Below are 22,948 nucleotides of genomic sequence, written 5' to 3'. Positions count from 1 at the left end.
AAGATCATGGATGATCTGATCGTGGACTCAGCTCCACTTCCCTGCCCGCTCCCCATAACCCCTTATCGTTTAAGAAACTCCCTTAAACGTTTAAGAACCAGTGCTGGAAAAGATTTAATGATCTCATGAGGTCAGGAATGGTGAATGCAATGCCATACTCATCTACATCCTGATGTGTGTGTCACCCCAACCCCATCACTCTGCCTTCCCAAGCCTGCTCCTGCACAACACTCCTCACACCAACCTACCTTGTAGGGGTACCCATCCCTCTCTATCTATGCACCTACTCGCATCCCATCTGACTAACCTCCACTGACACTCACCCTCATCCCATTGCAATCATAGCAAATAACACCACAGAAGGAGGCTATTTGGCAATGTCTCCCCACTCCCTCATAGTCACCCTCTATAGATGTAGCCCATTCATCCCCTACATTCATTTCATCACTCTCAAAGTTCTATTCTTTCCCTCCTTGCAGAAGAAGAGATCCCAGAACAACAGGGAGAGGCAGAGAACCGGAGATGGCCCTCCAATATTCACCAATTTGAATCCAGCAGAGGATGAGGTGCTTGAAATCTCTGGAGTTGCAGAGCTGCTGGTGGTGGGAGATGGAGGGCGGGGGAACATCACAGCAACCTGGTGACATCATTAAATCTCATACAGCCACAGGGCATACAGCAATCACTCATATGGTGACTGATGTCAGCAGCCAGTGAAATGGTAACGTTCCACATTCTTATCAAAAGACTTCTGATTCATCTCTCCCACAGATCCATCAAATGTACCCCCACCCCCGACCCCACCACTGTCCAGTCGGAGGAGGAAGACGCTTCCTCAGAGGAAGCTCCAGTCTCTGAGGGCACACTTTCAGCAGACCCAGGCGCACCCAGCACCAACGCAAATACGCGCACCTTGGTGGGTCCTGTGAGAGATAGAGTAGTGTTGTAACCTGGTGTGTCTCGTATAACAAATGAGCAAGAGCAGATGATGGAGACAGGGACAGCAGTGGAGAGTCCTCACCGGAAAAAGTTGCAATCGCCTGACAACCCGGAGGTATGGATGCCATGTTGTAAATCGGATGAAGTTGAAGAAAAGGCTGCTTAAAACTGATGGGTGCATTGAAGTAATCCGTGAGTGATTTTAAGGTTGTTTTAGAATCTTGACAGTCATCTGAGCACATTGTGGTTAATTTTGAGTTTATATCGGGCAAGAGCTTCCACTTCATGTCGCTGGGCTAGTGCCCATATATCGCCCAAAACAGCCTGCTATCGCCCATTTTGACCAGAAAGTGGAAAGTTGGGCTGCAACATCGCCGGAGAATTATCCCCCCAATTTTCAGCTCACAGCACCAAGGTGATCGCTGAGGTGATCGCCCGCACATCGCCCAGCACAACTTTCGGCACATCGCCGGCGCATCGGCAGCCTGATCGTTCGCCGAGAACATCGCTGGAGAATAGTTGCTTTGCCCTGGCCTTCCTCACAGACCACGGCACTACGGACGCCATTTCGAAAGTCGCAGGAACAGAGGAGGCTGCTTAGATAGTTTGTGAATTATGTGAGGGCCTTTTAAAGATAGTTAGACTGACAATTAGACGTTTTATTATATTTATATTAATAAGTGACGTTTCATCCTTACTTGGTCCGGCCTGGCCATTGTTTCACAACAGTTGCATTCATGGTTTACTAAAACGGACCTTATTAGAAGACACTGCGCAACAACTGTAAAGCGAAATAAAATTGTTTTAATAAAATAATAACTCTGGAATGTTATTTTTAAATAACAAAGACAGAAACACCCTCCCACCATCCACACCCCCCAACCAACCACCCACCCACCCACACCCCAACTGTGAAACAGCAATAAAAACACCAAACAGTGAACAATGTGAACAATATAAAAAACATTGCACCCCCCTCCCTACCTGCGGCCACGTTTCCCTCCCGATCCTGCACCCAACCGTTTCCTTACCTCACCCACCCGTTTTGGTCCCCGGGTACTGCTATGAAGCAGGCGAGCAGTGGGCAACGGCAAGACTTCCTGCCGTGGTGAGGGATGTGATGTCACGATCGCCTGTTGGGGGGCTGTTGGAGGGGAGGACAAAACGGGGATCACCTTCCTCTGGACCCGCTTGTGTGCTGGTGCTTGTGGTCATGGGACCTTGGGGTGTAGCACCGCGTGCCTCCAAGAACGCATGTAACAATGTATGGGAGGAGGTGGTGATTTGACGCATCTTGTGCATCATCTGCTGCGTCGCCTCCGCTTGGCGAGCAGACACCCGGGAGAATTCCTCAGTCAACCCCACAAACACCTGGAGCTGCTCACGCTGGATTGTGACAGTCATGCCAGCCTGTCTATTTGCCCGTCCAGGGTAGGCCTTTTCTCAGGCCGCTGACCCGGCCTCCGTGTTGGTCTGCGACAGCACCAATGTGCGCCTAGGCATCGCCAACTCCATGCCGCTTGTTGCGGGTACCTCTTCGGTGGGAATCACCGTCGTGGCCGCAGGCTCAACAGACAGAGGGATGTAAGGGGCGTCCTCCTCTGTCACCAGGTATTCCTCCTCCTCGGGCTCGGTGGTTTCCTCTTCACCACCAGTGGTGAATGACACATGCAGTGGGGTAGGTGCATGTGAGGGTGTGTCCTCCACTGGCGCCTCTGGTGCTGGGAGTTCTACAAAACAGAATTGAGCTTATTAGAACAGAAGGGATTGGAGCGCCGCGCTGGCATACGTAGGAGGAGTAGCACTACTCCAATAAATGTGAGCGAGAGACGTTACATATTAATGAATCATATGGTAGTACATGTGGTGGTACATCTATGTGGAAATCACTGCGCCAGAGAGCTGTGGAGGCTGGATCAGTCGCAGATAGACAGAATGATAAGGGAGTGAGGGTTTATGGGGTGCGGACAGAGAAGGGGACAGATGGCCTGCTCTATTGGAGACCATGAGGATAATCTGTGTGGAGGCGGAAGATGTTGGTAGGGTTCTTAATGAATACTTTGCATCTGTTTTCACAAAGGAAAGGGGTAATACAGATACTGCTATCAAGGAGGAGTGTGATATTCTGAATGAAATAAATATAGTGAGAGGGGAAGTATTAAGGGATTTAGCAGCTTTGAAAGTAGATAAATCCCCAGGCTGGATGAAATGCATCCCAGGCTGTTGAGTGAATTAAAAGAGGAAATAGCAGAGGCCTTGACCATCATTTTCCAGTCTTCTTTGGATCTGGCCATGGTGCCAGAGGATTGGAGGACTGCTAATGTAGTGCCCTTGTTTAAGAAGGGAAAAAGGGATAGGCCGAGTAATTACAGGCCTGTCAGCCTAACCTTGGTGGTGGGAAAATTATTGGAAAAAAAATCCTGAAGGACAGGATAAATCTGCATTTGGAAAGACAAGGATTAATTAGGGACAGTCAGCACGGATTTGTTAAGGGAAGATCGTGTTTGACTAACCTGATTGAATTTTTGAGGAGGTAACCAAGAGGGTCGAAAAGAGTAGTGCATACGATGTAGTATCTATGGACTTTAGCAAAGCTTTTGATAAGGTCCCACATGGTAGACTGGTCACGAAGGTTAAAACCTATGGAATACAGGGCAAAGTGTCAAGTTGGATCCAAAATTGGCTTGGAGGTAGGAAGCAAAGGGTAATGATTGATGGATGTTTTTGTGACTGGAAGGATGTTTCCAGTGGGGTTCCGCAGGGCTCAGTACTGGGTCCCTTGCTTTTTGTGGTATATATCAACGATTTAGATTTGAATATAGGGAGTATGATTAAGAAGTTTGCAGACGACACTAAAATTGGCTGTGTGGTTGATAATGAAGAGGAAAGTCATGGGCTGCAGGAGTATATCAATCTACTGGTCAGGTGGGCAGAGCAGTGGCAAATGGAATTTAATTCAGAGAAGTGTGAGGTGATGCACTTTGGGAGGGCTAATAAGGAAAGGGTATACACATTAAGTGGTAGGCCACTTAATAGTGTAGATGAACAAAGGAACCTTGGAGTGCTTGTCCACAGATCCCTGAAAGAAGCAGGCCAGGTGGATAAGGTGGTTAAGAAGGCATACAGAATGCTTGCCTTTATTGGCTAGGGCATGGAATATAAGAGCAGGGAGGTTATGCTTAAATTGTATAATACTTTGGTTAGGCCACTGTTGGAATAAAGCGTGCAGTTCTGGTTGCCGTATTATAGGAAGGACGTGATTGCACTAGAGAGGGTGCAGAGGAGATTTACTAGGATGCTGCCTGGACTGGAGAATCTTAGTTATGAGGACAGATTGGATAGGCTGGGTTTGTTCTCATTGGAACAGAGGAGGTTGAGAGGAGACCTCATTGAGGTGTACAAAATATTGAGGGGCCTGGACATAGTGGATAGTAAAGGTCTATTTCCATTGATGGAGGGATCTATTACGAGGGGGCATAGTTTTAAGGTGGTTGGTGGAAGGTTTAGAGGGGATTTGAGGGGGGGCTTCTTTACGCAGAGGGTTGTGGGGATCTGGAACTTGCTGCCTGGAAGGGTGGTGTATGCAGAAACCCCCACCACTTTTAAGAGATGGTTGGATGGGCACTTAAAGTGCAGTAACCTGCAGGGTTATGGACCTAGAGCTGGTAATTGATATTGGACTGGATGACCTTTTGTTGGACAGCGCAGATATAATGGTAAGTACTGCAGGGAATAGAAACAGCCAGGGTGATCTCCTGGACTAGTTTCGATCGCCTGGATGTGTTGGAGAGGAATTTTCCTAGATTTTTTTCTCCCTAAATTGGCCTGGGTTTTTATCTGTTTTTTGCCTCTCCCAGGAGATCACATGGCTCCGGTTGGGGAGGAGTGTAGAATGTTTCAGTATATGGGGTGTCGCAGTTGTGTGAGGCAGACTGGTTGGGCTGAGTGCTTTTTGCCTTTCTGTCATTGTTCATAGGTTTATATGTAACCTTTAGGGCTGCTGGCTAAGGGCCATGTGGCTTTTTGTCAGCCAGCGCAGACACGATGGGTCGAAATGGTCTCCTCCTGCGCTGTAAATTTCTATATTTCTAAAAGGGCACAGGTTCATAGCGATCGGTAAGGCTGAGACATCGACCATCGCTACAACATCGCCCATTTTTTGGGCGCTAGCGAGCAAAGTCGAAAGTCTAGCCCAATGGGCTAGTTTAAGGACAATTCAACAATTTTGAAGACAGATTAGGGCATTTATAGTAATGGGGCCTGTCATTTCTCAGCCAGTATTGTTGAATACTCACCTGCTGCAGAATAGAGATGGGAGAAGGTTCATTGAAGAGCATTATGTGCCCAATCAAAGAGGTGGCAGACTGCTGAGGAGGAGGAAACCTTACACTCAACGCATTTACAGGAAGCAGCGTTCATACCTGCACCTCTCCGATAGAATGTGCGTTAGAAGGCTGCGCTTCCGAAAAGAGGTCATCAGTGAGATATGCCAGCTCATTAAGGGAGACCTGCAGCCTACCAGCACCATCAGGATCACATTGTCCGTTGAGGTTAATGTTACTGTGGCACTTTCCTTTTATGCAGTGGGCTCCTTTCAGGCCTCAGCTGGCAACATTTGCTGCATCTCTCAGCATGCCACACATTGCTGGATTTACCAGGTGAATGAAGCCCTTTACGCACGCAGGATGGACTTTATAAACTTCCCTATGACCAGGGAGGCACAGAGTGAGAGGGCACTGGGGTTCACGAGAATAACAAATTTCTCCAAGGTCCAGGGTGCAATAGACTTTACGTACATCGTCATGCGAGCACCTTTAGAGGAGTCAGAGGTTTACCGTAATCGAAAACGATTCCACTCCCTGAACGTGCAGCTCGTTGTCGACCAGAAGCAAATACTGATGGCAGTAAATGCCAATTTTACAGGGAGCATTCATGATGTGCACATCGTGTGTGAGAGCACTGTCGCCGACCTTTTTAAGTCAGCCACAAGGTCAATGCTGGATGCTAGGTGACAGCGGATACGGCCTCGCTACCTGGCTCTTGACCCCACCCCCACTCCAAAAGCCCCAGACAGATGCCGAGCATCGCTACAATCAGAGTCATATAGCCACATGCAATATCGTCAAAGACAATTGGAGTGCTGAAGCAATGCTTTGGATGCCTGGACCACTCTGGAGGCAGCCTACAATATCATCCTGAGTAGGTCGTTGAGTTCATTGTGGTGTGCTGCATGTTGCATAACTTCGCTATTGGGAGGGGACAGGAATTGCCAGATGGGACTGTTTGTCCACCTCAGGAGAGAGGGGAGTGGAAGAGGAGGAGAACGAGGAGGAGGATGAGGACCTCGGGGAGGACAATCAACCTGGCGATGAACCCATGCCCCCCCCACACCACAGGAGAAGCCCTGTGGTAGTTACACAACTGCAAGACTGTTGCGTCAGCAGCTCATAAATAAACACTTTGCTTGAAGTTACATTGGTGAAAGTTACGTTACATTACGTTTCATCCTTGCCTGGCTTGGCCATTGTTTGCAACCCTTGTATTGATGGTTAACCTGACACTGCACAATAATTGTAAATGTAATAAAAAATCTTTTATAATTTAACAATTGAAAAAAACTTTTTTTTTTTAATTTTAAATTTTACACGGGCGAAAAAACAAATAACAGACACAAACATTACAGAATATACACACCCACGGGTGGCCGAGCGATTATGGACCCCAATGAGGGCTGCGGCCCGCTCCTCCAGGTCAGTGAGTAATAGCAGATCCACTGGCCCCCCTCCTGTGTGCCAATGCTCGGTGCGATTTGCAGATATCTTCTTCTGCAAAGATGACAAGAGCATGGTATAAGCTAATTGCCCAGGTACTATTACAGAACACAGATATTATAATCCACAATTAGTCATTGTCAATGCTTTTCATCAATGTCCCATTAATGTTATATGACAGATTGATATTTTAAGTAATGAGTCAGTGCATGATTAAAGTTATTAAAGTTCGTACTTACTTTAGCATACGCAACCAGGTCGTTCCAGCGATTGCAGCACTAGCTCGGCTCATGATAATAGTGCGCCGCTGATGATACTGCCTCGGTGATTTCCGCCCATATGTGTAGGTACACCCTAGGGGAGGGGGGGTGGGGGGTTTCCCACACCCGGGTCAATGGCTCCACCACGTTCCCACCTCATGGACCAAGGCTGCATTGGCCTCATCGAAAAATCTCTTGGCCCTTTTTCTCCCTCCAACCTCACCAACCTCACCCACCTCACCTATATCACTCATGACAAGTTCCTTCATGTTCATAATTTATATTCGGGATGTCTAATAATTATTTTTAAACTTTAAAGCCTCGAAGAATCTACCTCAGCTTGATCTGGCTGCAAAGCTAGTGTCTCACGTGCTCTCCCTCTCCCTTTATCTTCTATGCATGCACAGGTGACCCCTCACCTCCTGAATTGCGGGAACAGTTATGTGCCAGAATTTTCTTTAAATCGCGCATGCGCAGAACAGCCGTTGCTCGGGACACCAGCCTTGCCCGAATGAATAGTTCGCTACCGCTCACTTCAGATCACTACCGCTACAGCTCAAATGAAAACGGCAAAATTAGCATTTTTTTAAATTGGCAATATTCCGGCGGCTCTTAAAGGTGGGACAACCACCACCACTGGAAATATCGGCCATATATGGGCGGTAGCGATCTAAGCCAAAAGTCTAGCCCTTGGAGTGAATGGTGAGATATTACTTAACCTCGAGCAGTGGGGGTTTGGGTGAGAAGATTGGCTTGGTCATTGTAGGACTGCTTTGTGGTATTATTGGGTGGGGTGGGGTGGTGGGGCAGTTGGTACAGCATCTGGGAACCATATGGGTGCACTGCTAAATCAAGGGCATCCTCCTCCTCCTTCCTCCTCATGTTCCGATGATATCCTGCACCTGTGGGAAGCTAACTAGAGCTGCAAAGCTGAGTGCCCACTAAGTAAATCTGGCCATTAAAAGACCATCCCGGGCAAAAATGTGTGCCACTCCTGGTGCCATCTCCACCTCAGGTTTCTCCTCTTCCTCATGTTCCACCTGTTCCTCTTGCTCCTCTTCCCCCGCAGAGGCTGTGCGCTTTGTGCCTTGCTCCTCCTGCAGCTCCAATCCTTGTTGCTGCACTATGTTGTGCAACGCGCAGCATATGACGATGATTCTGCAGACCCTGGCTGGTGCGTACTGAAAGGCTCCTCCAGATCTGTCAAGGCATCTATAGCTCATCTTCATCACGCTGATTGTGTGCTCTATGACACATCTGGTGGCTGTCATTATAGTGCTCCTTGGCCTCATTGCTTGGCCTTCCCAACGGTGTCATCACCCACGTCTTCAGTGGATAGCCCTTATCTTCAAGCAGCCAGCCTGGTAAGTCTGTTTGGAGGTGTGAAGAGCTGAGGGAGGGTGGACTGGCGCAGCACAAAAGAGTCATGGCAGCTGCCAAGGAACCTGGCGCACACATGCATGATGATCATTTTATGGTTGCAGATGAGCTGCACATTGAGAGAGTGGAAGCCCTTGTGGTTCACAAACACTCCTGGGTGATGTGGGGATGCCCTGATGGCCACATGTGTGCAATCAATGACGCTCTGGACCCGTGGGAAGCCAACCAGAGCCGCAAAGCTGAGCGCCCGCTCAGTAACAGCGGCTTCATCAGTGGCAAACTTTACATAATTGGCTGACTTGTGAAATGTGGTATTGGTCACCTGGGTGTTGCATCAGTGGGTGGCCAAATATAAGATCCTGCAAATGTATACAGAAGATCCCTGAAAGGAGCCTGAGGCGAAGAAGTTGAGGGCGGTGTTGACTTTTGACAGCCAGTGGTAATGCATGTCTACTAGGTCCTCTGGGCAGCAGGTCTTATTCCAGCAAGCTACAAATGTCTGCAATGACCTAAGCCTCTTGAAGCACTGCTGCTCGGTCACATCCAGGAAGCTCATCCTGTGTCTGTATACCCTGTATTGGGGGTATCGCCTCCGGCGTGGTGCAGCCCTGTGGTGAAACCCCCTCTCCTGTGGATCATAAGGTCGGTGAGGAGAAGGCTGCTGGTGTCGTGGTTGGTGGTGCTGGGGCTCATCTTGGTCTGATTCTGATGTCCAAGGTGAGACAGCATAAGCGACACTTATACCAATCTAATAGATGGCAGGTAAAGTGGAAATCAGAGGCACAATCCTTCAATGTAGTGAGGGTGACTAGCAATGTGGTTAGAGCGGCTTGTGAGGTTGCAGAAATGACCTGCAAACTCCTGACAGCGAAATCTCTGTACAAAACAGAGTCGGGGAGTCTTTCCCGAAGCAGGTGTAAGGTGGGAGTCTTTATGTGTATTTTTCCAGCTGTCAATTAATGAACTTGCACAATGGCCAGTGAGCTTCTGTCTCCCCTTCACAGGCCGAGTTGCCAAGGCGCGTGAATCCCGTGCGCAAGAAGTTAAAGTCAAAACTTGATGTTAAAAAAGCAGTTAAGGTTCTCTCAACAAACAGTTAATGGCCTCAATGAGGTTGCCTGCCTCTCCTGAGCGGATCCGTGACGCGCCTCGAAACACACCCGAGTTAAATGCGGAAGTCGGCGGGATCTCGCTGCGCTGTCAATTTCCATGCTTTTAACGGCCGACCCGCCGCTCTCCAATGAGAAAATTCCGGCCTATGAATCAGATTACCATGCAACTAATTCATTGAAAGTACACCCACTGTTTGCCAAACAAGGTGTCGTTTGAAAGGAATACACATACTGTTTAAGAATCTAATGCTGTTGTCTCCACAACTTACAATATAAATTATAATATTCTTTAGAATAAAATGTGTAAACAAACAAAGTGTAATGATCCTTGTCTTGTTTCTCTAATCCATTTATCCTTGTGATATGTTCTTCTGGAAAGAAAAATATTTGTAGTCTTTTATGAAAAAGCAGTAACTATAAATGCAAAATTTTTTAAAGTTTATATTTTTTGTAAATTTTGTGTGATGAATGTTAGTGGTACGACATGGAATCACTTTTACACCTTTTGTCCGTATCAAGGACTCACAACTCGGGTGTACCATTGGCTGGGTGGCTGGAAGACTTGCTCTTTGCCTCTCAATGTGGTACAATATCCCAATTTAAGAGTGCACCCTCGCTCACCACACCAACTCGGACCTCTCAACTGGAGCTTCCAGTGCAGACATGTCCAATGAGTTTCAGTGGAATGTTACCAGGTCTCCAAGGGTTAGATTATGAGGAGAGATTGCATAAACTAGGCTTTTATTCCCTGGAATATAAAATGTTAAGGAGTGATTTGGTTGGTCTTTGTTATGGAGAGGATATGGGGTTGGAAACTCAGCTCGGGGTTGAATAGGATGCTGAGTTTTATGAAAGGGAAATCATGTTTGACAAATTTGCTGGAATTCTTTAAGGATAGAACGAGCAGGGTGGATAAGGGGGAACCAGTAGATGTCATGTATTTGGATTTCCAGAAGGCATTCGATAAGATGCCACATAAAAGGTTACTGCACAAGATAAGAGCTCACGGGGTTGGAGATAATATATTAGCATGGATAGAGGATTGGCTAACTAACAGAAAGCAGAGAGTCGGGATAAATGGGTCATTTTCTGGTTGGCAAACTGTAACTAGTGGAGTGCCACAGGGATCGGTGCTGGGACCGCAACTATTTACAATCTATATTAATGACTTGGGTGAAGGGACCAAGTGTAATGTAGCCAAATTTGCTGATGATACAAAGATAGGTGGGAAAGCAAGTTGTGAGGAGGATGCAAAGGATCTGCAAAGGGATATAGATAGGCTAAGTAAGTGGGCAAAAACTTGGCAGATGGAGTAAAATGTGAAAAAATGTGAGGTTATCCACTTTGGTAGGAAAAATAAAAAAGCAAATTATTATTTAAATGATGGGAGATTACAAAATGCTGTAGTATAGAGAGATCTAGGTATCCTTGTACATGAACCACAAAAAGTTAGCATGTAGGTACAGCAAGTAATTTGGAAGGCAAATGGAATGTTGGCCTTTATTGCAAGGGGATGGAATATAAAAGTAGGGAAGTCCTGCTGCAGTTGTACAGGGCATTGGTGAGACCACACCTGGAGTACTGCATACAGTTTTGGTCTCCTTATTTAAGGAAGGATATACTTACATTGGAGGCAGTTCAGAGAATGTTCACGAGGTTGATTCCTGAGATGAAGGGGTTGTCATATGAAGAAAGGCTGAGCAGGTTGGGCCAATACTCATTGGAGTTTAGCAGACTGAGAGGCGATCTTATTGAAATGTTTAAGATTCTGTGGGGGCTTGACAGAGTAGATGCAGAGAGGATGTTTCCCCTCTTGGGGAATCTAGAACTAGGGGGCATAGTTTCAGAATAAGGGGTCGTCCATTTAAAACGGAAATGAGGAAGAATTTCTTCTCTCAGAGGGGTGTGAATCTTTGGGATTCTCTTCCCCATAGAGCTGTGGAGGCTGGGTCAATGAATATATTTAAGGTGGAGATAGGCAGATTTCTGAATGATAAGGGAGTCAAGGGTAATGGGGAGAGGGCAGGGAAATGGAGTTGAGGTCAAGATCAGATTAGCCATGATCTTATTGAATGGCGGAGCAGGCTCAAGGGGCCAGATGGCCGACTCCTGCTCCTATTCATGTTCTTATCATCTTATGTGACTGCAAACAACCTGATTCAGCTGAAGACAATGGCTGGGGTGTGAAGGAATCAGTGGCAAAGGTAAGAAGTTTTTGGCAAGGTCAAAGTCATAGCTTCAATATTTTGAATGTTTAACTGAAGGAATCCATGACTGAATATTGGTCAAATAATCTGACAACATAGAGGTAGTGGAGTGGTCAAGCTGTGTGTCGTCAGCCTACATGTGGAAGCAGACCCCATGGCTGTGGATGCTGTTATCAAGGGGAGATGTGGTGGGAGTCGAGGATAGATCCTTGGGGGAGTGTAGAGGTAATGATGCATGAGTCAGGAACAGAAGCTGTTTCTGGAGATGCTCTAGCTACTTTTGGAGAGGTAAGAGTGAGGATTAAGCTGGACAATGGATATGGGGCAGTGGAAGCGAATGGTGTTGTTGAGGGATAATCCATCATGGTCACAGTCACAGCGAAATGTTGTTCGTGACTTTGGCTGGATTCCTGTAACACTCTATCTCCTTCATGTCCTGTAATCACGAATGTTTTTCTCTCTCTGCTCTTCAAAATCTTACCCCATCAACAGCATTCGTCATCATCTGTCATTCTATTTCTCACTCATGAACAGACTGTTCCTCTGTCACATATACATACAGTTCTCTGTGTGAGATTTGTAACATTCATGAAATATAAGCTGGGATTTCAACCATTGAATCAGGATATAGAGACCGCTGAGGCCAGAGCAGCAGATTGTCATCGCACTATGGGGTTCTTCATCTTCAGTTAAAATGCTTTTGGTTCTGGGTCTGTTGTGTGTGGTCGGTCATTATGAATTAAAGGTGGATTTGCTTTTGACAATCATAGAAAATCTCTGTCTTTACAGCAGGTAATAATAGTGGTGTATTTTATTCAATTATATTTGGTATATTCTCATTCAACAGAAAACACATCATGCATACTGTGCGGAAGCATTGCTGCTATCGGTTATATGGCTTATTGAAGAATTTCAGCGTTTTATGACTTGAAAAAAATTATTGACAGCATTGTTCAATCTTTTTGATTCCAATATATTACTGTCAATTTATCAGACAATTTGCAACAATTTGTTATTAATGTATATATTTTAACAGCCATTTCTTTCCAAAGCATGCCATGAGTTGTATTGACTTACATGCAACAAGTTAAAACACAATTTTTTGATATTATGCCCAACATACACTTCTTCTCCTGTCATTGAATTTGGTCCCTGGTTTAATCAGGCACCAGGATCTACATGACAGTTGTCCACACAAATTCCCCTTAGTATTGGTCAAAATTGATATCTTGCCCTGTGAATTCGCCAGCACCAACTTATGATTTTGAGTTGATACAACAGAAAACTTGTCCATGCCATCCAAGCTTCCATTGGCCAGCTGCTGCTGCCCATCCATTACGGGCAGACAGTTCATCAGCGGCATCCAGATGAGGCGCTGGAGTTAAAATCGCCTGCACTTTTCACTGCTGAGGTCTGGAGGGTTTGATGCCCAAATCCCGCTTGGGCATGAAGGGAGCAAGGGACATGCAGTAATCCAGAGTTAGAAGAGGTGTGGGCTGGAACCTATTGCTGGAGGGGGGTCAGTCTGATTATGTGGAGTGAAACTGTGGAGGTATTTAAAAAAGGATGAGAACTTTGCAATATCAGTGCTGAGGAATAAAGAACTTAAGGAGCTTTTCAAGGGCAGGTGGTTGTATAGGACATTGCATGAGATAGGATTCGGCCTGCAGAGTTCTGGCTTGAAGTTTATGAAGGGTGGATGAGGGAAGGTTGGTAAAAAAAAATCTATCATTGAGCTGACAAAGGTGCAGATTAGAAATAAATCAACATCCTCTGTCACCAGCTCTAAATGGCCCCTTTAAGCTATGCAAAGTTCATATAGCACTTGCAATAATGTTTGGAGGTCAGACTGTAACTTAAAGGTAAAGCAAATAATGAATTATTGCACAGTTTAAAACTGATAACAGAAGCAATGTGCTGTCATTCCATTTAAAATTGATGGAGCCAGTAAAATCTTCTTCTACCCTTTCAGACCTTTGAAAGATTTTAACCAGGATAAAAAGCCATAGGATGCCTGCAGATCTACTTCCACAGGAAAGTGGTCGCTCACGTTCAGGGCCTGAGAAGTTAGAAAAACAGGAGACTGTCAGCTTTGATTTAACTATGATTGAGAAACAGATACAGTGTTTATACGCAAGTAACGTTCCTGATCAGCGCAATGAGTTTGCTTAAAAATGTGTAAAATGGGGTGACAGTGATTTAGCAATTTTGGAGCACCAATGGATACAACAGAGTATTAGGAAATGGATTTTGGCCACAATCCTTCTCACAATGATTTCCTGATCTTAACAGTGGTGCTGTATGAAAATGCTAACTGGAAACCAGGCGCTTTCTCAAAGGGAGGGAAGGACAATTGGAGAGAGAGTGAGCCTTTTATGAAAGCTTTGATTTCCCACTGGGGTACAGTTCCACAATTGGCTGTAACTCTCTAGTATTTCACTGAAGTGGCTATTAATCATGTGTGAGATTTGACATTGAGTGTCAGTCGGCTGTCTGGCTGTGGAGGACATCACAGCCAAGACCAATCCTGTCTTCATCCAGTGTCCATACATGTGCAATTCCAATAGGAGTCACATTCCACCGCCCCCCTCGCCTCTCCGACCAACCAACGGGTGCTGTGGTCATTTGTGGTCTATTGCTGCTCTGGTTGAGATCTGGCAACTCACTAAATCAACATGGGTTCTTTCTGGTGGGTATGGCTCAGAGAAATATATTTTCTTTATAAAAGAGAAAGTCTCAATAAGGCATTTGTGAGAAAGCAATATCTGTTGTTGTATATGATTTAGCTGATCTTGCAAAGAGCAAATGGGGAAATGCTAATTACTTGCTCATTCAATATGCAATTGCCAGTTTGAAAATTAATCCATTAGTTTAGTATTTTTAAAAAATCAAGCACTCATAAAATACCGTGTAGACTAAATCCATTATTATGATGTAATCACAGTTTAAGCCACAATGTTGTGTTTTATTTTTGTTCTCTTTATACAGCTACTAATATCTTAAACAGTAGCAGAGAATATTTCCTTTCCACTGACATAATTGTGACTCCTCCCTTATTGAGGCCATCTCACCCAGTTATACATTGAACATATCCCTTGCCCTAATCATTGTAGTAGTATGGCTCTCATTGCCAGGTCCCACCACGACACTTTGAGCATCTCACTCTCTACCACCCTCCTTCTTCTCCTTCAAAGTATCTCCAACACCACCAAAAACAGATTAATTGTCATTCATTCATTTACTGTTGTGGGAACTTGCTGTACATAAATTGACTCCCACATTTGCCTATATAACAACAATCGTTGGACTTCAATAGTTGTAAAATGCTTTGGGACATTCTGGGGGCTTGCTAAGGCACCATGTAGATGCAAGTTCCTCCTTTCTCGGCCACCATCCTCCCATGTTCCCTTGAAACTTCTTAGCCAAGTTCCTTCTTTCCTCTCCTCACTCACTCTCTCCCATCACTCCATTGACTCTGGTTTCCACCCTTCCCACAGCACCAAGATTGCCCTGGTCAAAGTCACTTATGAAAATTTTTTGTGACTGTGATCAAGTAGGCTATCCCTCCTCATTCTTCTTGATTTCTCCACATGTTTGACACATTTGAAGACTGTCCTAGCATGGTTCCACTTCTACCGTCCCCTGAAGGAGCTCATCTCCTACATTGGCTGCTCGTCCCGTCGCTGCATTGTCACTTCAGATATGTTCCAAGTCTTCATCCTTGGCCCTCTCCTGTTCCCCGCAAACATGCTTCTCCTTGATGACATGATTCGTAGGCATGGGGTCAGCTTTCATATTTATCCTGAAGATACCCAAATATAATTACCTGCCATCCCTGACTCTACAAATACCTTTGTCCTGTCCTACTGCTCAGCCAACATCAAGTCCTGGATGCCAAACAGTTTTCTTCAACTCAAAACTAGGAATCCAACTTGTTCAGTTCCTCCTTAAAAAAAAAAATGAACTTTTGCCCCCGACTCCATCCTTTTTCCTGGCTGCCCACTAAGGCTGAGCCCAATGGTGCATACCCATGGTGTCCTGTTTCTCCGAGCTGAGCTTCAAACTCCACACCATAACATAAGAACATAAGAATTAGGAGCAGTAGGCCATTCAGCCCCTCAAGCCTGCTCCAATATTCAATAAGATCATGGCTGATTTTCTACCTCAACTCCACTTTCCTGCACTATTCTCATATTGATTCCATTAATATCCAAAAATCTATCAATCTCTGTCTTGAATATACTCAAAGACTGAGCCTCCACAGACCTCTGGGGTAGAGAATTCAAAAAGATTCGCCACCCTCTGAGCGAAGACATTTCTCCTCATTTCAGTCCTTAATGTGCGACCCTTATTTTGAGACTGTGACCTCTGGTTCTATACTCCCCAGCCAGAGGAAACATCCTCCCTGCATCCTATCTTGGCAAACACTGTAAGAATTGTGTATGTTTCACCTCTCATTCTTCTAAACTCTAGAGAATATAGGCCTAGTATACTCGATCTCTCCTCATAGGACAATCCCCCCATCCCAGGAATCAGGTGAACCTTCGTTGCATTCCCTCTGCCAAAACCAAAACCACCTACTTCCACCTTTGCAACAATGTCCATCTCTGCCTCTATCTCATCCCTACTGCCATTGAAAGCTTTATTCATGCCTTTATCACCTTATTCAATTGCAACTCATTCAAAACCCCACCACCCATGTATTATCCTGTACTAACTTCCACTGTCCTATCACTCTGGTCCTCACTAACCTTCACTGGCTCCCCATCCTGCAACTCTTCGAGTTCAAAATCCTTGTCCTCATTTATAAGTACCTGCCTCACCCTCTCCACCTCTACAACACATTCACTCCTATGTTCCAGCATGCAGAGTCTGCTCCTTCGAGTCTGGCCTCCTTTGCATCCTCCTCCCATGGCTCCACTTTTGATGGCAGAGTCTTCGGCTATCTCGGCCCGACACTCTGCAATGCTTCCCCTAAACTTTTCCACCATACTACCTCTCTATCTTACTTCAAACTCTACTTTGATCTTGTCTCCAGCCACTAACCTTCCCCTCGCTCACCGCTACTCAGTGTCTGGTTATGTTTTTTTTTACTGCTGTAAAGCACTTTGAGACATTTTAATTATGTTGAAGTTAATATAAAATTTCAAGTTGTTATTATTATTACAGATAGACATCCTGCTACGTGTCTGAATGTTTCATGAGTACGTCCTCAGATGTATTTGAAAATGTCACCCTCAGCCAGTTGGTGAAGACTATTTTCAAATGTTGAGACAGAGTTTTAAAAACTTATCTCTGCTAGTCCTGTGTTGCCCTGAAAATGTACAGAATTGCCAAACAGACAAAACACCATAGAATTACCTGTCTTTCAGTCAAGCCATAAGCTTCTTTGAAGTTGAATATGTTGACTGAATTTGGAACGACTGCCTTTATTAATTTTTCTCCATGAAGTACAATCCTGTTTTTTAAAAAAAGATACGAAAGGTGGTTATAAAAATTCTAATATACACTGCTGGAAACACTTTACAGGTGTATTTACACGTGCAACAATGAGGATGGTCACCTCATGACTAATCAAGAACAGGAAGTAGATTGGGCATTTAAAAAGCAACTCTACACATCAAAACCAGTCCAAATGTGTGTGTAAAACACAAAACTGCTGATCACACATGTGTGATGTGAAATCAGTCTGATCACCCATTCATGTATATGAAACATGTCTGATTCCACACACATGAACATTAAACCAGTCTGACTGTGAATGTGTGAGTGTGAAACTAGACTGATTGTGTGTTCGTCAGTGTGAAACCGGTCTGATCACACATGCATTAATGTGAAACCGGTCTGATCATGTTGTAGAGCTCTCCAGTGGACTACTGATGTAATAACAATAAAGCTGCTGCTCAGCTCTTATCCGGCAGCCATGTTTGTGCAAGTGTGTGTGTTTTCTGTGTCTTAAGATATCACAGATTGGCGATGAGGCAATTTTCGAATTCCTTAGCTGAAATTTTTGTTGGTGGATAATCCTGCCAACTGACAGAGAGAATGCTAGAAGTTCTTCATTTTGCAGAAAAGCTTAAAAATCCAAGGTAAATTTCAAGCACATGTGGCTGAACTGTTGACATTGCCAGAGTTCAGATGGCCATGCCTATGGGAATAATAGGGCATTTGGGTGAGCGCCATCATGACTGAGACTTTCATAGCGTATGTGGAACTGCTAAAAACATTTTTCATCGTGGATAGTATTGTCGAAGTCCAATTATGTAAACTGTAACTGTTTGGTTTTAGAAAGGAAACGGGCTATTTTCTTGACCGAAGCAGGCCCCGAGGTGTATGAAACTCTTAAATGTGCTTGTTCCCGTCAAGCCGAAGGACACACCATTGAAGGAGATCGAACAGCACTACAGTCCTGAGCCCCTGGAAATTGCTGAAAGTTATCGTTTTGGAACACTCAATTAATTAAATGACAAGGGTATCAGTGAGTACATTGTAGCTTTAAAAAAGCTATCCATTAACTGTCATTTTGGAAACTTTCAGGACCGAGCTTTGCGTGACCGCTTTGTTTGTGGGTTGAAAATTGAAGACATCAGAAGTAAATTGTTGACAACCCCTATTGACCTTTGATTTAGCTTGTCAGACAGCTATGTCAATGGATATGGCCAACCAATACTCCCGATAATTTCGCCCCATTTCCAGTCATCAGATAACCGAGGTGAATTGGCTGCAGGCTAAAAGTAAAAGGCGGTTGGGCCCCAAGGCTTTAGCAACTTGCCACGTAACAGAGCATTGAAGTCATGCTATCAGTGCCTGGGACAACACCTCGCTCAAAGCTGTCCCTATGTGAAGGCAGAGTGTTTCTACTGCAAGAAAACTGGGCATCTTGCAAAGGTGTGCCGACAGAAGAGTAAACCGCCTGGCAATGCTAGAAGTAGAAATCACCAGACACTACATAGTATTGAAGAGAAGCAGCAGGACAAGGAATTTCTGGAGATTCACGTCATCAGGAGCACAAAGGTATCTAACAGCAATTTACGAGGTATCGTCATTGAAGTAAATGTTGCAGGAACCAGGATACGCGTGGAAATTGACACTGGTGCATCCATGAGCATAGTACCGGAATTGCTTGCCATTGGATAAAGGCCTAGCTCTGTCAAATCCGTGTGGTGGCTGGTGTGCAACGGTCACCACACGTTAAAAAAATCCACGCACGGGCATCTTCCACCCCTGGAGTTCAAGACTGGAATATCGGGTCCTTCATAAGGGCAACAAAAAGGGCCACTGTACAGCAAAATTCTAAAAGGACAAAGGGTGTTAAAAAAACAAGCCTGAAGGCTTTGTGTCTTAATGCAAGGAGTATCCGTAATAAGGTGGATGAATTAACTGTGCAAATAGATGTTAACAAATATGATGTGATTGGGATTACAGAGACATGGCTCCAGGATGATCAGGGCTGGGAACTCAACATCCAGGGGTATTCAACATTCAGGAAGGATAGAATAAAAGAAAAAGGAGGTGGGGTAGCATTGCTGGTTAAGGAGGAGATTAATGCAATAGTTAGGAAGGACATTAGCTTGGATGATGTGGAATCTATATGGGTAGAGCTGCAGAACACCAAAGGGCAAAAAACATTAGTGGGAGTTGTATACTGACCTCCAAACAGTAGTAGTGATGTTGGGGAGGGCATCAAACAGGAAATTAGGGGTGCATGCAATAAAGGTGCAGCAGCTATCATGGGTGACTTTAATATGCACATAGATTGGGCTCAACAAATTGGAAGCAATTCAGTGGAGGAGGATTTCCTGGAGTGCATAAGGGATGGTTTTCTAGACCAATATGTCGAGGAACCAACGAGGGGGGAGGCCATCTTAGACTGGGTGTTGTGTAATGAGAGAGGATTAATTAGCAATCTCGTTGTGCGAGGCCCCTTGGGGAAGAGTGACCATAATATGGTGGAATTCTGCATTAGGATGGAGAATGAAACAGTTAATTCAGAGACCATGGTCCAGAACTTAAAGAAGGCTAACTTTGAAGGTATGAGGCGTGAATTTGCTAGGATAGATTGGCGAATGATACTTAAGGGGTTGACTGTGGATGGGCAATGGCAGACATTTAGAGACCGCATGGATGAACTACAACAATTGTACATTCCTGTCTGGCGTAAAAATAAAAAAGGGAAGGTGGCTCAACCGTGGCTATCAAGGGAAATCAGGGATAGTATTAAAGCCAAGGAAGTGGCATACAAATTGGCCAGAAATAGCAGCGAACCCGGGGACTGGGAGAAATTTAGAACTCAGCAGAGGAGGACAAAGGGTTTGATTAGGGCAGGGAAAATGGAGTACGAGAAGAAGCTTGCAGGGAACATTAAGACGGATTGCAAAAGTTTCTATAGATATGTAAAGAGAAAAAGGTTAGTAAAGACAAACGTAGGTCCCCTGCAGTCAGAATCAGGGGAAGTCATAACGGGGAACAAAGAAATGGCAGACCAATTGAACAAGTACTTTGGTTCGGTATTCACTAAGAAGGACACAAACAACCTTCTGGATATAAAAGGGGTCAGAGGCTCTAGTAAGGAGGAGGAACTGAGGGAAATCCTTATTAGTCGGGAAATTGTGTTGGGGAAATTGATGGGATTGAAGGCCGATAAATCCCCAGGGCCTGATGGACTGCATCCCAGAGTACTTAAGGAGATGGCCTTGGAAATAGCGGATGCATTGACAGTCATTTTCCAACATTCCATTGACTCTGGATCAGTTCCTATGGAGTGGAGGGTAGCCAATGTAACCCCACTTTTTAAAAAAGGAGGGAGAGAGAAAACAGGGAATTATATACCGGTCAGCCTGACATCGGTAGTGGGTAAAATGATGGAATCAATTATTAAGGATGTCATAGCAGCGCATTTGGAAAGAGGTGACATGATAGGTCCAGTCAGCATGGATTTGTGAAAGGGAAATCATGCTTGACAAATCTTCTGGAATTTTTTGAGTGTTTCCAGTAGAGTGGACAAGGGAGAACCAGTTGATGTGGTATATTTGGACTTTCAGAAGGCTTTCGACAAGGTCCCACACAAGAGATTAATGTGCAAAGTTAAAGCACATGGGATTGGGGGTAGTGTGCTGACATGGATTGAGAACTGGTTGTCAGACAGGAAGCAAAGAGTAGGAGTAAATGGGGACTTTTCAGAATGGCAGGCAGTGACTAGTGGGGTACCGCAAGGTTCTGTGCTGGGGCCCCAGCTGTTTACACTGTACATTAATGATTTAGACGAGGGGATTAAATGTAGTATCTCCAAATTTGCGGATGACACTAAGTTGGGTGGCAGTGTGAGCTGCGAGGAGGATGCTATGAGGCTGCAGAGCGACTTGGATAGGTTAGGTGAGTGGGCAAATGCATGGCAGATGAAGTATAATGTGGATAAATGTGAGGTTATCCACTTTGGTGGTAAAAACAGAGAGACAGACTATTATCTGAATGGTGACAGATTAGGAAAAGGGGAGGTGCAATGAGACCTGGGTGTCATGGTACATCAGTCATTGAAGGTTGGCATGCAGGTACAGCAGGCGGTTAAGAAAGCAAATGGCATGTTGGCCTTCATAGCGAGGGGATTTGAGTACAGGGGCAGGGAGGTGGGAGGTGTTGCTACAGTTGTACAGGGCCTTGGTGAGGCCACACCTGGAGTATTGTGTACAGTTTTGGTCTCCTAACCTGAGGAAGGACATTCTTGCTATTAAGGGAGTGCAGCTAAGGTTCACCACACTGATTCCCGGAATGGGGGGACTGACCTATCAAGAAAGACTGGATCAACTGGGCTTGTATTCACTGGAGTTCAGAAGAATAAGAGGGGACCTCATAGAAACGTTTAAAATTCTGATGGGTTTAGACAGGTTAGATGCAGGAAGAATGTTCCCAATGTTGGGGAAGTCCAGAACCAGGGGACACAGTCTAAGGATAAGGGGTAAGCCATTTAGGACCGAGATGAGGAGAAACTTCTTCACCCAGAGAGTGGTGAACCTGTGGAATTCTCTACCACAGAAAGTTGTTGAGGCCAATTCACTAAATATATTCAAAAAGGAGTTAGATGAAGTCCTTACTACTAGGGGGATCAAGGGGTATGGCGAGAAAGCAGGAATGGGGTTCTGAAGTTGCATGTTCAGCCATGAACTCATTGAATGGCGGTGCAGGCTAGAAGGGCCGAATGGCCTACTCCTGCACCTATTTGCTATGTTTCTATTGAAATATCTGCAAACTCATCCCTTTTGATGTGGAAGCAAGTCATCCTCGTTCAAGGGACCGCCTATGATGATGATGTTGACCGGAATCGCTATAGCGTGACAAGTTGCGTGATTTTCAATGAGAGAAATCGAAGATAGAGCTGGGAGGCAACTCAGGAGATCAAATCCCTGTTGTCGGAAGTATCACCATACTGGTGAAATACAAGATTCAGTTTCAGATCTTGCCTCTCATATTAGTGGCAGGAGACAAGCCTGCCTTTGGTTGGGATCATTGAAGCTGGATTGGAATGAGATCTTTCGTGTGGAAGTGAAATTTGCAATGAAAGATGATGTCATCAAGTAGTATCCGAAGGTATTCTGTGAAATAGGCAGTCCGATCCAAGACTTTAAGGCGAGTGTCAGAGTACAGAAGAATGCAAGACCAGTTTACTGCTAGCCATGTCCCGTACCATATGCACTCAAGGAGAAATTTGAGCAAGAACTCAAAAGACTAGAAACTGAGAAATTTATCTCTAAGGTAGATCTGAGTAATTGGGCTATGCCCATTGTTGTTGTACCTAAGTCAGATGGTAAGGTAAAGTTGTGTGGTGTTTATAAGGTAACCGTAAACCAGGCTCTAGAGTGTAATTGTGGAAGATTTGTTCACAGCGTTGAGAGGTGGAGAGATCTTTTCAAAGTTAGATCTAACAAATACCTACATACAATTTGAATTAGATGAAGAGTCCAAGTCAATCTTGACTATAAATACTCACATACTCATCTAGGCCTATATCAGTTCAGTAGGCTACCATTTGGAATGTCTTCCGCTCCCGCCATATTCCGGGGGGTAATGAATCAAATTTTGCAAGGGACTGAAGGGATAGTGTGTTATTTAAAAGAAAGAAAGACTTGTATTTATATAGTGCCTTTCATGACCACCGGACATCTTAAAGCATTTTACAGCCAATGAAATACTTTTGGAGTGTAGTCACTATTGTAATGTGAGAAACGCAGCAGCCAATTTGCGCACAAGCTCCCACAAACAGCAATGTGGTAATGACCAGATAATCT

The 22,948-nt window shown here is 44.9% G+C and overlaps 1 protein-coding gene across 4 annotated transcripts in view; it reads right to left on the bottom strand.

The window, feature by feature from the left end:
* Nucleotides 1–12,462: 12,462 nt before the first annotated feature.
* Nucleotides 12,463–22,948, bottom strand: part of LOC139277166 (deoxyribonuclease gamma-like) — an 85,016-nt gene continuing 74,530 nt past the window's right edge. For all 4 annotated transcript variants that reach the window (XM_070895257.1, XM_070895253.1, XM_070895255.1 and 1 more), the window contains exons 7-8: nt 17,031–17,127; nt 12,463–13,728 (exon numbers count right to left, since the gene is read on the bottom strand). In XM_070895257.1, coding sequence (XP_070751358.1) covers nt 13,630–13,728; nt 17,031–17,127 — 196 coding nt within the window. In that variant the 3' untranslated portion in view covers nt 12,463–13,629. The remainder of the gene's footprint in view (nt 13,729–17,030; nt 17,128–22,948) is intronic.

This window comes from Pristiophorus japonicus, chromosome 12 (assembly GCF_044704955.1).
Source record: "Pristiophorus japonicus isolate sPriJap1 chromosome 12, sPriJap1.hap1, whole genome shotgun sequence".
NCBI classification, from domain to species: domain Eukaryota; kingdom Metazoa; phylum Chordata; class Chondrichthyes; family Pristiophoridae; genus Pristiophorus; species Pristiophorus japonicus.
Note: the sequence above shows the minus strand (reverse complement) of the source record. Positions and strands in the feature narration are given on the sequence as shown.